We start from the raw sequence: 15,078 nt of genomic DNA, 5'->3' as shown, positions 1-15,078 counted from the left end.
AGACAGTCCAGATGTCCCTGTGATGCATACTAGGCACAGTCACCAACATGTCTATGAAAAGGCTTCAAACACTGCTGTATAGCCAGACACATGCTGTATCGATGTGGAGTAGGAGAAGCACCAGCTGCTGCTGACAGGACTGACTGTAAATGGATACAGCCGCCACAAAGGAGGCAAACGTGAAAAGCAGCAGTTCATTCCTAGACGTACAAGCAAAAGAACTGTGCATAAGAATGGTCACACAGCCCTGCTGTGCCAGCGAAGACCAGGAGACAACCCGATGCTCATAAAACAGTGGCTGTGAGGCGGTGTGCTGGGTCTCTATCTGCTTCTACTACCATGCTGTCTGGAAGCAAAAAGGATGCAGTAAAGGCAGCGAGCACGGTGAAATGGTTTAATTTCATGGGCATTCTTTTGTATGTGTGTGTGTGTGTGTGTGTGTGTGTGTGTGTGCTTTCGGGGTGTATGAATTTGTAAGTGCAGGTTGAAAAACAATGTGGAGAATCAGATCTCCCCTTCTATTAAGTGGGTTTTGAGTATCAAACTCAGATCACCATGGCTTTACCCACTAAGCCATCTTGCTGGCCCACGGTTATATTTTATAAAAAGGAAACATCCGCTCTTCCTGTAAGCGGCCAGAGGTGACCTGTAAAGATGGTTCGCTACTCCCTTGACCCAGAAAACCCCACAAAATCATGCAAATTCAGAGGTTCAAACCTTTGTGTTCATTTTAAGAACACCCGGGAAACTGCCCAGGCCATCAAGGGTATGCATATCCGTAAAGCCACCAAGTATCTGAAGGATGTCACTTTAAAGAAGCAATGTGTGCCATTCCGGCATTACAATGGTGGCGTTGGTAGGTGCGCCCAGGTCAAACAGTGGGGCTGGACACAGGGACGGTGGCCAAAAAAGAGTGCTGAGTTTTTGCTGCATATGCTTAAGAATGCAGAGAGTAATGCTGAACCTAAGGGTTTAGATGTAGATTCTCTGGTCATTGAACACATCCAGGTGAACACGGCACCTAAGATGCGCCGGCGAACCTACAGAGCTCATGGCCGGATTAACCATACATGAGCTCCCCCTGCCACAGTGAGATGATCCTCACGGAGAAGGAACAGATCGTTCCAAAGCCAGAAGAGGAGGTTGCACAGAAGAAAAAGATATCCCAGAAGAAACTGAAGAAGCAAAAGCTCATGGCATGGGAATAAATTCAGCCTAAAATAAATGGAGTTAAAGTAAAAAAAAAAAAAAAAAATACCTAGAATAGCAATGTATCAAATGATGGGTTTGTAATTTACTTTATCAAGTATGAAACAAGAAAACAAGAATAAAGGATGAAGTTTGCAAAACTGACCTTTTCTCTTCTGTTTACCAGTATTAACAGCAGCCAAAGAAATGCAAAAATCACACTGATGTTAAAAATCAAGTTGTCAACTGTCCCATAGAAATCTTGGTTTTTGCAACAATGGTTTAGGCAACACTTTACCTAATCTTTGAAGCTAAAACCAAAACACATCACCATTATTTATGAATTAGATGAGCTAAAGTGCTGACAACACATACAGACACAAATACTTACTTGACTAACGTGCACTGGTGTTAAGATTAAGTCCAGAACTCCAGACCAGCCAGCAAACACACCAAGTGGTATTGCGTATGCTAAAGCAATCATCAAAAACCTCAAATTGCTGCAAAAGAAAACATTACAAATTTAAAATGTAGAATTTAAACTAGTTATGAAATACTTAAGTCATTTTGAAACTGTGGGTGTCCACTTATGAATAAACTTGAGATTCTTTAACATTTTAACCTTTTCTAAGAATGTACTGTGGCACCCAGCCCTGACTGGGGTGATTTTATCAGAGCTGTGCCCTCAGGGTCAGTAGACGGAAAGTCTGTAAGAGCCAGAGTTGGTAGAACCAGGGAACAGGACAGAGGCACATACAAACTCAGAGACTGGAGCAGCACGCACAAGACCCGTCCAGGTTCAAGACACACAAAATCCAGCATCAAGAGGGACACAAAGTCGCATGCCCTACCCAAGGTCTATGCACACGATGTCTGCTAGGAGCGGGAGAATCAGTTTTCTTTAGTGGAGTCACAATGGATAATGTCAGTCACATGCTGGGGCAGGCCTCAAGCTCAGAAACAGCTGGCTAAACAGACCCATGGTTCTGTTCTTTTCTCTTCCTTTGTGTTTGGCTTTCTTAAGAGAGAGAATATGAAGTTGGGTAAGGAGGGGTGTGGGTAAGAACCTGAGATGCATTGGATGAAGGGAAGATTATGATCAATATATATTATGAAAGTTGCAAAAAAACAACAAAACAAGAAATATGCACAGTATCCTTTTCAGTTATAGTTCTTACAATCCCCAGTGTCTGCTGAGCTATGCATTTAGGAAGCAGAGGCAGGATGGTTACTTTGAGTTTGGGACTATTAGTGCTGGAACACTTGATCTGAGTTAGAGATCAAGACCCCATCTTAAAAAAAAAATCAAAACAAAACTAAAAACCCACACAGCACCTAGGAATGAACCAGGAAGGCTGGGGATTAATATGAAACAACAGAGACAGGGAAGAGGGGGGAAGGAGGAAGAGGGGGGAAGGAGAAAGAGGGGAGGAAGGAGGAAGAGGGGGAGGAGAAGGGGAGAAGGAAGAAGAGGGGGAGGAAGGAGAAAAAGGGGGGGAGGAGGAAAAGGGGGGAAGGAGGAAGAAGGGGAAGGAGGAAGAAGGGGAGAAGGAGGAAGAGGGGGAAGAAGGAGGAAGAGGGAGGAAAGGAGGAAGAGGGGGGAAAGGAGGAAGAGGGAGAGAAGAAGAAAGGGGAAGAAGGAGGAAGAAGAGGAGAGGCAACAGCATCTTAACCTAATTAAGAGAGCAGAAACAATCTAGACGGACAGCCCATACTCTCAGCCTACACAAATCTATAAACTCAATGTAGTTACAACTAAAATTGTGCTTGTATTTTTTTCCAGAAACTTAAGAAATACGAAAAATCTAATTTCTTATAAAGCTAAGTCACCCTTTAAAAAAAAAGCTTGGCACGGAAGCACTTGTCCTGAGACAGCAAAACTAACAGTGTGGCCAAGGCAGTGAGTGTAGCACTGGCTCCCAACAAAGAGGACCACAGAGAAACATGGAGACCGAGCGAGACGCAGAAATCCTACACGCGGTAAGATGGCACTGCCAGCCAAGTACCAGGGATGCTTCCAGAGGCTGCTCACCATCTGAGGAGAATGCCGTTCTATTCCAGCTGCAACAGCATTTATTAAGGTGGGATTAAAAAAAAAAAAACCCCAGATGTGAAACAAGCAATAATTTTTAAAAACTGTGCAAAAATTACCAAGCAGATGGCAGACCGGGAGTAGATACTTGAAAATGTTTAGATTGATGAGAGATTTATACTTAAAATATGCAAACTGTTTAAGAACTACCATTAAACATTGGGCAAAACTGTGGAGAGCAACTTAAGTAGATGAAACCTAATAAGCCACAAATCATAGGATGAGAGTCTAAACCTATTAATTATCACCTAATATACATTAAAAAAACATAGCGCATAGCTGTTACAGTGGCAAAATCAGATAATTACTAACTATGGGTAATGTGAAGTCCACTGGGCATTTTTGAGATCAGTGTGGCGATCCCTTACGGCGTACCAATGCGCCAGCAGGTGCATTCTCAAAGAGACTCAGATCTATGGCATACGAGGGTTTCATGGCAGTTGTGTCTTGACAGCAATGAACAAGAAGCAATCCAAGTACACAATGGGATGGGTGGATGAAAGGTGACTGGCTAACCCTGTAGAGTACAGAGGGCCACTTGTTTACTGAGCAGTGGGGACACAACTTGAGAAAAAAAAGAGAGCTCTCTACATATCAAGGACTATTCTCACCAGTGAAGTCACGTAAAACAAAGAGAAAAGGGAGCTAGGGCCCTGCCTAACTCCCCTGTGCCATTGACAACTAACTGTAGAGAGAATGCTGGTTTCTTTAAGAACCCAGTTAGAGTATGTGACTATGTTTTTGTCTTAATTTCTATTGTAGGATGTGAGGCTGCTTCAGTTTGTCCATAGCCATTACCCATGGTTGTCTTCTGCTCTAGTAGGGGCAGGATCTTTGTCAGCTGCAGAGAGTTTAATTTGGGGAACTCTGGAGAGGGTATAAATGGGAGAGCCCCGAGAGGGGCGGAGAGGTGCTGAGAAGGCTGCTGTTCCCCTTGCCGCTCCCGGTTGCTGTTGTAATTTGACGAGAAGATGGAGATACCCTGACTATGAAGACTGGACTTGCCCAAGGAACCCAACAACCCTAATCAGCAGGAAGTAGCCTACAGAGATCCATGACCCTTTCCCCTCTACACTTCTTTCTCTCCTACATAGTTATTGGGATGAAGAGATTAGGGTGGAATATAGGTTAGAAGGGAGGTACAGGTATAAGAAGAACCAAATAAAAAAATACCCCCCCCCAAATAGCCACCAACCAGGCAGAAGAGATGGCTCAGTGGTTAAGAGCACTGACTGCTCTTCTAAAGGTCCTGAGTTCAATTCCCAGCAACCACATGGTGGCTCACAACCATCTGTAATGGGGATCTGATGCCCTCTTCTGGTGTGTCTGAAGACAATAACAGTGAAATAAATACATAAATCATAAAAAAAAATAGCCACCAACCAACCAACCAACCAAACCTAAAGCTAAAGAGAAATCTACCTCAGCACAAAGATTTGACTAAAAATTTACAAATAACACAAAGGACAGAGTCCTGTTTAACCAGAATGAGAGCATCTACACAGAGCAGACTTGGAGAATGAAGAAGCCGGCTCCTCCACAAGTAAGTTTCCAATGAGAGCTAGCTAGAGATCAGCAAAGAGACCAATAGATATAAGAATTCAAGCCAAATGTAAGGTGTATCCCTCATCTAGGTCCTGGTTCAAGTAAACACTTACGGCTAGAGGAACCGTTGCTGCTCTTCCAGAGGACCCAGGTCCAACTCCCTGGACCCACATAGCATCTCATCTTTAACTCTAGTTCCAGGGGATCTGATACCCTCACACACATGTAAATGCAGGCAAAATACCAATGCACATAAAACAAAAATAAATAAACCATCAAAGAAAGCTTTAAAAAAAGAAAATGTAAACACTAGCTTGATCATAAGTTACTGTTAATGTTTGGAGGTATAACAATACTACATTTATCTTTTTTTAAAAAGGAGTTCCTAAACAGGGCCCACGGGAAATGGATGTAGAATCTGAGCAAAGCTTGGGTGACACAGTGAGGTCCTATCTCAGTTTTTTCCACGTGCTTATCTTGGCATATATTACACATACTCAAGTGTTTCTGGATGAAGAAAACTGACCCGAGGGAAGTGAAAGGGGCAGAGATTAAACAAGAAGGCTGTGCACCTAACCGCTGGCACTGGGCTCTCAGGAGTGGAAAGCTTAAAATGCCGTTCCGGTGGTTCATACACATGAGGTTAATCTTAGGCACGATTCTCAGCCCTGCAGAGATTGAGCATTGTGGTCCATGTCTGTAATCCCAGCACTCCAGAGACAGAGATACTGGGTAGGTAGATCAGAGGATCGTGGTCAATTCTGACCAAAGAGTGAGTTTGAAGCTATCCTGATCAAAATGACACCCTGTCTCAAGAACAAAACCCACCCAAACAGAATGATGTAAACTGAGACTAGATCCATGAGAAACTATATATACTTTACAAAAGCCAAGAGGTAAAGACATGTTCACAGAAGGTACCAGAGACGTGGGCGGGAATGAGGAGTAGGGAATATAAAACACAGAAGAAATTAAAGTGAAGGGATAAAGTATTGGTGTGCTCTGAGGGACCAGGTTCAACCCTAGCCCAGAACCAGCAGCCTTCACAGGGCACATTGCTGACACACACAAAGGGTCACTGAGGTTACACAGGCAAAAACATTTAAGAGAATTGAATTGCATGGTGGAAACTCTGGAGGACATGTGTTGTTGCTGTATCCAGATAATGAAATTACAGATTAGAGAGGCAGCTTTTTCTATTAATTAAAAACATTTTAAAAATCAGAATAGGGAGTAAGGATTTCTGAAGTTCTTTGCAAATCCAGATAGAATTATTCTGTAGGCTTCAGGAATGGAGCAAGGCAGGCAGGCCCCCAGAATCCCCAAGAGGGCCAAAAGTATAGTGGGTCACCATGCTAAATAAACAACCCAAAACTCAGAGTGCAGGCCTTGGCGTGGCCTTTCCCGAGAAGACTACAATCTACTCCACGGTAGACACAGAACGGCCCTGATAGGAGACATCCTGCTCAGAGGAATAAAGTTATCCTTCAGAACAATTTGTTTGCAACTCAGCATAATGTCTTTTTTTTTTTTTAAACGACTTTATTTTACAAAACAAAGATAAATGTACAGATTTTAAACATTTTTTGCTTAAAATTATACATTTTTGTCAGTACTGTTTTTTCAGATATTAAAATAATTTTTACATAAAACTATGTGAATATATTTTTTAGTCAGTACTTGATTTTTTCAAGGGCTTGACAGTATGCATTGAAAACCTAATAGTTACCATGAGCGTAAAGTACATGCAAAACAAAAAGCATAATGTCTCTTAATGCTTCGCGTATCCCACTGACAAATAAGTTCTGCCTTGTAGTGAGAAAAATTTAGATAAACAACACTTTAAAGTACTGTTATTTTAAACTATCATCTTGCAAGTATGTGCCACAGACTCCAATTAACTAATAGTTTTTGTTGTATTTAATTACTGTGTGTATATGTGTATGGGACCATAAGATAAAAGAGAGGAAAGATGATAGATCTAGATGACAGGTGGGTAGATAGATAACAGATGACAATAGATAATAGATATTATGGATATGATAAGTAGACAGACAGACAGACAGACAGACAGGCAGGCAGACAGGACAACTTTTATAAGTCTGTTTGTTCCCTCTACCTGTGGATTCCAGGGATGGAACTCAGGGCACTGTGCTTGGTGGCAAGCACCATTACCTACTGAGCCATCTTGCTGTCCCATGATGCTTTTCTTAATCAATTATGTGGAAGATAATGTGCATGGTGCTATAATGAAGTGGATGTTCAATACCTTCTTACTGTACCTTAGAGTAAGAAATTTTACCTTTGTTTGCTAATTTCTCACCAAGCATGTAAAAACACAGTGTTCCCTACGTATGGACTTGATTTCACTTTGTCTACAAGATGACAGTGCTCAATCCACTAATCAGGTGGGCTGCGGACATGTGAAATGAGGACAGCACAACCAAGAACTGAATGAACTCTTCACTCCTTCCTTTGGCTAACTGAAGCCTACACTTTAAATCACAAGAAATCAAAAGTACTTTCCCGGGCTGGAGAGATGGCTCAGCGGTTAAGAGCACTGACTGCTCTTCCAGAGATCCTGAGTTCGATTCCCAGCAACCACATGGTGGCTCACAACCATCTGTAATGGGACCTGATGCCCTCTTCTGGTGTGTCTGAAGACAATGATACTGTACTCACATAAAATAAATAAATCTTAAAAAAAAAAATACAAAAGTACATTTTCCACTAAATGTTATTTATTCATTGGACTACGTGTACTGTTAGAAGTAAAGCCCAGGGCTTCCCACTCACGAGGCACCACGCTATGGACTGTGACTTCCCTGGTCCTCAAGCTTTACCTTCTGAAGAACTGCTTCTCGCTTTAACAGGTGTAACACATAAGACATTCCTGGGTCCACACCCTGTGGTCAGCGACTGTCCTGTTTTAATCCTGACTGTCTTCTACACACTATCTACACTGTAGTTTGCTCACCGGGACGCAGCATCTGAAGCAGCACAGAATCTGCTCTGAGAAGACGCAGGTTGCGTAAAGGGATAATGGCACTTTCGGCAAACCCATGGTGAATTCTGTCAGACGTAGGCCAGAGGTGGTGCCATATGCCACCAATCCCAGTATTCCAGAGGCAAGTGAGCATTCACCATAGGCATGGTCTACAAAACAAGTTCTAGGCTGGTTTTATAAACAGTAGAATTAAATACCCAAATAATAGCCCTAGCAGTTGCTGACAGATCTGAACACAGGACTTAGGAAGCTATAAGAGGCTTCTGGAGTTCTTGCAGAAAAAGAAAAGCAGTTTTAGATGACGAAATGGTAAGGTTATTATTTCAGCTATGGAAATTGTGTTTAAAACTATGAGAAAAAACTAAAGGCTGATTTTATTCTAAAGAAGTGACAGGTCATCAAGTACGACCCCAATAAGACCTGTCCTTTAACATCAAGGACCTGTGCAGTCAAGGTGTGAGAGGACAATGACTTATTTTTAATTTCAGATAAAAAGTAAAACATTGGAAATATTGTCCAATGAGTACTTTTAACTATAAATCTGATGGAGTTTAAATGTATACAAACTATTTCTAATAAAAAGAGTCCAAACTGAGATATATCCAAAGGCAAACATAGTAGATACTGTAACAGTAATAGTAAAATATCCTATTAATGAGTTTAATACTGACTACATGTTAAGATGTTTAGATACATGTAGTTGAATAAAACATGCTACCAAAGTGAATTTTACTTATTCCCTTCTAATATTTCCTAGTGAGATACTAAAAGCCTTATGACTACAGATGTGACCTGGCATTCATACAGAGAATACAATGATACAGTTCTTTATTGCAAGGAACTTATAATGGGGGCAAGGGATAGAGAGATTAACAAAAAAAAAAAAAAAAAAAAAAAGAAAAGAAAAGAAAAATAGAAAAGAAAAAAGAACCAACTAGAAAACTAATGAATTGATAATAATTCCTGATAGCCAAATAGGAAAAAAAAAATTTAAAAGTAACATCAAATGTCCCAAGTGACAATCCACAGAGACATTTGATATGTCTAAAGAGTCAAACTTAGTCCCAGATTAATCTAACTACATTTAAGTCAAACCAATAAAATGAAGGAATATATTGCATTTCTTATTCTATGAGCTTAATGGGGGTACACTGAGATGGTTTTAGATAATAAAGAATATCATTTTACAACTTTGAATTGACTCACATCTATGTAATGTGTGATAACATATAACAAAGAACCCAAATAGTGGGAAAAATATAACAAATATAAAAATTCTATAATTTCACAAACTATATAGTATAAATTTCTAGAAATTATTTATAGAAATTAGATCTTATTTTTTAAATATTTTTTTAATTTAAATATTAGTCTACAGGGAATGTGGACAGAGCAAAATTTAATGACACCTTAATGTAGGGTGAGTTTTCAACATATATTTCTGATTAAAAATTAATATTTTAATTAATATTAGCATGAATTAATTACAATCTGATTAATGCTGAAAAAATAAATAGCTCAAATTACCCTTGCACATTAAGAATCAAGGGTCAGAGAGATGGCTTAGGGGGTTAAGCCTTTGCCCAGAAAGCATGGCTGATGATCTGAGTTTGATCCCCAGAATCCCCATAAAGGTAGAGCAGAGACCTGGTTTCATTGTCCTCTGTCCTCCATGCCTGTTCTGTGGCACATCTGTGCCATCCCATGTCAGTCAGTCAGTCAGAAAGGCAGACAGACAGACACCCCCCCCCCCACACACACAGAACATACTGACGGCATCCACAGCCACACAATGCCCGAGTCTACTCACCTTAGTAACCTACAAAAGCTCCGCCGGTAACTCAGCCGCTGGCTTGCAGCAGCAACACTGGGAGGAAGAGGAGGCCGTGGCGGGAAATAAGCGAGTGTGGCAGAGAATATTAGGCAGACAACTCCAAATTCTGAAAGAGAAATGAAAATTAAGTGCTAGCCATGATACAAGAGTCAGTATGTATTTCTTTAATACCTAGCTCAACAAAGACAAGCAAAACGTGATGCTTACACAGGCCCAGAGCAGAGGTTGGACAGGTATAAATTCCCCAGGCCACCAGTAGGAGGCGCACTATGAACAAAGATGCACAGAGGTGCCGGGTTTGTGCCAGATCTCCAAAGGTTGAAGCCCACCTAAACCCTGAAGGAGAGATTCTAAAGCAGCCTCAGACGACTCTAATAAGCACATGCTCAGAAAGGAACACGGGACACGGAAAGGATAGGGTTCTGTCTGATGGAGAAGACTTCTGATTCAATTCACACACTGCACAGGAAAGTTAAATGAGAAAAGGAAGCAACAAAAAATAAGAAACGAAGAGAGTGAAAGTGTAAACATGTAATGGAAATGTGGTCCTCTCTCCCTGATTTCAGTTTTACACCTTCTACGCCAAACCCTGAAATGCAAACTCATGTAACTGTCTGTGGTCTGTCCATGAGGGCCTGTCCTGGAGGCTTCCCGTGTGGCTCTACTGATGTTCACTAGATCCGAACCACCTGTGTTCCTCGTTGTCTGAATGAACCAGGTTCTCTTCACTGGGACTTTCCTCCATTTCCCTCTGCCCACTGGGGGTTCTGCTAACTCCTCACCCTCGGGTTCCAGGTTAGATGCCACATCTCTAGAGTTCCACAGCGTGCTCTCAATCTGGGAAGGCATGCCGCCACTCAGCATGGCACCCCCACTCCGTTCTGTAACTGTTTGCCAGCCTATAAGCACTGCTGAGCAGGAACCATGTCAATCCCATTGCCCAGCCAGACTAATATTTAGCAAGCAAGTTAAAGCAAAATTCAGCATAATCTAGTCCCTTATCTTTGCCAACTTCATCTTTTAGTATTTGCTCCTGACACACAAATATCCCATGTACACTTTAAACAAGGGTCACACTCTACCCGCTCTCATACACTCACTGCCTTCAGGGTCCCCTGCATGGCATATCCTAACCTATCTGAACATTTGCTGGTGTCTATGAAACTCCTAATGTTCATCACTGTGTTCTTGGTAGGGCTTCCCTTAACTCCAACTTCCCCTTACACCCTGGAGAATCTGGTTCCCCACCCTGTGTGTCCCTGTTTTTACTACAAAGGTCTCAACACTGATCTCATCAGTTTTCAGGGCTGAACATAAGCTTCAGATACAGCAAAGATCTATAAACAAGGAGCAACAAACAGGCAAATGGGGGAAGACACAGGATCTAATAGGAGTGGGGTATAGGGCTTGACTCAAAATAACAAGGGAATAGATGTAGAAAGGAAGTTGATAAAGATAAGGGCCTAGATTATGCTGAATTTTGCTTTAACTCGCTTGCTACATGTTATACTCCTCACATATACTTGTCTCTGACTAGGCCCTGGATTCAGAAAGGTCAGTATGGGTAATAGACTAACATATAGAGAGCAGCGAACAGAAGAATAAGCTATAGGTGACCGAGGTTAATAGGGTGGGAGAATGTAGCCAATAATAGGAGAAAACAGGGTGAGTTTTCACCAACAGATATTTAGTCAAGCATGACATTCTGCTCTATACAGACGCCATGTCTAGAGAAGACGCAAGAATATAAGCTATAGAGTGCTTTACTGTGAAAAGATTAAAAGTATCAAATCAGCAAAGACTTTGCCTTGTAGCAAGAACACATATCACATTTAGTGCTTTCTTAGAAGGGTTGTTCCAAACAGGCATATCCATATAATACAATGACAGTGCATTTGAGTAGTGGATGTGTCAGTCCTCAGAGGTCCCCGGTGACGTGACCTGGCACACTAGAACTAGAGAGCAGAGACTGGAATAGAAACCAAAGTATACAAGAAAAAAAGTCTCCAAAGTACCTGCATATAACACAGTCTCGATTCGGTCTTTAATATGAGCCCTGCTACTCTCTGCAGCGAGGAGGGGTGCTGTCCCGTTGGGAGCTGGAACAACCAGGGGCCCGACGAGAAACGCACATGCTCCACCAAGATAGCTCAGCATCGAAGCGATTGCTGTGGCAGTGGCTCGCTCGTCCGCAGAGAACCACGTTGTAGAGAGAAACGGGGCTGCATTCATGACAGTCGGACCTGCCAGTCCATTTAGTAACTGTCCCCCATGGATTAATCTGAAATTAGAAAAGTTGTAAGGCTGTGAGACATTTGAAGTAAGCATTTTCTAAATGTAAGGATATTAACCAAACAACAGTTTAACTACTGTTTATATATATATACATGTAAAAACATGACATTCTGAAAAGGTGAGCTGACTACTTTCTAAATGGCATGCTGACTCTGGAGGGAAACCAAGTTTACCATTTACTCACCTCACCAATATCAAACAAAGAATTTGCTATAAGTCTGGTGTGGTGGTTTGAGTAGGAAAGGCAACCATAGGCTTGTAGATCTGAACGTGTAGGTTATCAGGGAGTGGCACTATTAGGAGGTGTGGCCTTGCTGGAAGACATGTATTATTGGGGTGAACTTTGGGGTTTCAAATGCTCAAGCCAGGCCTAGTGTGTTTCTTGGCCTGCCTGCACACTGTCATGTCCCCCACCATGATGACAATGGACTAAACCTCTGAACTGTAAGCCTGCCCCATAGTAATTGAATGCTTTCCTTTGTAAGTGTTGCCATGGTCATGGTGTTTCTTCACAGCACTAGAACAGTGACTAAGACATTGGTTCATCTGCCCTATTATTGTTTCAATTTGCTGAAATAAGAGAGCCTCGGCTCAGAAGAAACTTGACAAGGTGCTAACAAAGCAAGTTGAAAATTAGATCAAAATAGACTGCAGCTCATTAACAGTCGCTAGGAAACAATCCAACTAAGCTCAGTGCATACCTGTTGCACGCCAGGTATTAGGATTATATCCATACTCAAAATAATAATCAAGACTTTTGTAATGTCAGACAGGAAAGGCTCTGGCCTGGGTGGAGACTCAATGTTTCAGTTGGGCTTGTTCACTCACTTTGGCTAGGGACCAGCCCAGGGACAGGAACTCACCTTAGGCCATGCAAAAGAGACGGGCAGAATCTTTGGTCCTTTAATAAGATACTGTACTTTTCCTCCTCAGAATTTCAGCCCCCACCCCATACATTAGCTCAGGAGACTGCAGTCGTGTAGGGTGATAAGTCTACCTGCCTTTCTGAATTCTTCAAAAAGGGGAAGTGACTTTTTTCTTTCCTTCTTTTTTATCTCTTTTCTAAGCATGCTGACCCCAACACTCTAGGTTGTCTTACTCTTCTAAAGCCTCCCTCCCCACTGTGTGGTCCCTGTCCAGAGTGAAAGGAAGGAAGGAAATAAGGAAGGAAGGAAGGAAGGAAGGAAGGAAGAAAGGAAGGAAGGAAGGAAGGAAGGAAGGAAGAAGCCAGGTATTCATAGGAGTCTAGGAAGCAAGGGAAGGACCCACAGGTAACTGTCCCCTACCTGTGCTTATTAAGGAGTGTGTGTGTTTTACATTCTCTCTCTGTCTCTCTCTCTCTCTCTTCCTCTCCCTTTTCTTCTGTCTCTCTCCCTATGTCTGTCTGTCTGTCTCTGTCTCTGTCCCTCCCTCCCTCCCTCCTTCCCTCCCTCCCTCCCTCCCTCCCTCTCTTTCTCTCTCTCTCTAAGCCATTCAGGGAAAAAATATCTCCTGAATGCAGAAAGAAACAATAAAGGGGCAGGAGGCAGCCTGACAGAAGCCAAGTGAGCAAGAAGTTAAAGCAGGTCTACTGTCTCTCCATGAATGTTACATAGGTTACCTGAAGGAAAAATAGCTCCAAATGCCATTAGCACTGCTAGGTTCAAAAATGAAAATCAATTAAGATCTCTAGTGTAAGGGGAATGATTTTCTGAGTGAAAGAAGTAAATGTTTATGTGACCAAATAGTTCCTCAAGCTGGCAGACCCTGAGACACCACAGCAATGCTATCCATGAGGTCTTTTTCACTGTAGACCTGTTTAAGCCTAATCAGTATGTGTCCAAACTGCTTAGAGCCCTTTAAATGCACACATGAGATCAATTCCATCTAAACTTTTTTGAGATTTTAATTTAGCAATGCAAAAAAAGCAAAGTGAGGGCCAACAGGATGGCTCAGCAGGTTAAGGCGCTTACTGCCAAGCCTGAAGCAGAAGGAGACAATGGACTATCCTCTGACCTCTATGATCGTGCTGTGACACACATGCACTGTCTCTACCACGCTCGCCATTAATGCTGTTACAAAACATGTTGAGGATGCAAAACTCACCATGACATCATTGTGAGCACAGTGGCTAAGGGCAGGGCACGCAGCACAACAGGGAAGTCTGGAGCTGTCTTAGGTAACTGGAGGTGTGTAATGTCTGGGGGGTCTGTCCACCAGGCTTCTGCAGGCCTGCCAGCTACAGCTGTGTTGCCTCACAGGACTTCCAGAGTGTCCTGTATCCCCAACCTCAACTCAACTGCTTCTGTTCCCTTCCTCCCACCCGTTTGCTCATTCCCTCCTTACCCAACTTCTTCGAGGTTTACCCTCTCTGGTGGAAATATGGGATAGATTTAGGGTTTCCATAGTGAGCAGCAAGAAGAGTAAGATATTGAAGCCCCTCCCACTCCCACAGCCTGGGATGCAGGGACAAGACTGCACTCCCAGGACCTGTAGTAATGAATGCCATGGCCATAAGTGGCCCACCGAGTCCTTGACTGTTCTGGCATCTATGCTCCCAATGTCCTGCACAGAGGACAAGCCCTGAAGGACACGTGGATGGCACCTGTGCACAGCCGCACTCCTCATTCTAATCAATATTCTTTAGATTCTCAAGGAAATGCCAATGGCTCAGTTCAGACCACAAGCCACAGTCCGTGTTTTCTAAGTACTTGATGTTTTAGCTGCACAATATCCTGGTTTCCTACCCTTATGCTTTCTGGCATCATAGAACAAACACCTACGATTCCCAAGTGAGTCCTACTCAGAATAACACGTTTCATCACTTGAATTTCTGTAACTAAAATTTCAGACCTACTCCCTTGAGAAGTTAACACCACATTAAAAAAATACCATTTATAATTTTATAACTTCCCTTTCTCTAGAAATCACTGGGTGGAGTCTCACATAATTAACAACTAAGGCAGAAATCAGAAGACTAGAAAGCAGAATCCCAAGTGATGCCATCACCCACAGACGTTCCTGTTCTCCTACGGGCCTCACCATGAAGGTCCTCCATTTACAAATAAGAACAATAAAAACCAGTGGCTGTTACGGTACCCCAAGGCTAGGAGAGTAAAGGTACACAGTGCCTGGGAC

General features: G+C 42.4%; 1 protein-coding gene and 1 pseudogene across 2 annotated transcripts in view; one reads left to right on the top strand and one right to left on the bottom strand.

Moving 5' to 3' along the window:
* SLC49A4 (solute carrier family 49 member 4) overlaps window positions 1-15,078 on the bottom strand; it is a 67,545-nt gene that overhangs the window by 25,673 nt on the left and 26,794 nt on the right. The window contains exons 3-5 of the mRNA XM_080919026.1: window positions 11,682-11,947; window positions 9,643-9,772; window positions 1,580-1,688 (exon numbers count right to left, since the gene is read on the bottom strand). Coding sequence (XP_080775152.1) covers window positions 1,580-1,688; window positions 9,643-9,772; window positions 11,682-11,947 — 505 coding nt within the window. The remainder of the gene's footprint in view (window positions 1-1,579; window positions 1,689-9,642; window positions 9,773-11,681; window positions 11,948-15,078) is intronic.
* Window positions 655-1,208, top strand: LOC308422770 (large ribosomal subunit protein uL22-like; annotated as a pseudogene). The gene has a single exon. The product of its transcript is annotated as a large ribosomal subunit protein uL22-like (transcript).

Source organism: Micromys minutus (assembly GCF_963924665.1).
Source record: "Micromys minutus genome assembly, chromosome: 7".
Classification (NCBI taxonomy): Eukaryota; Metazoa; Chordata; class Mammalia; order Rodentia; family Muridae; genus Micromys; species Micromys minutus.
Note: the sequence above shows the minus strand (reverse complement) of the source record. Positions and strands in the feature narration are given on the sequence as shown.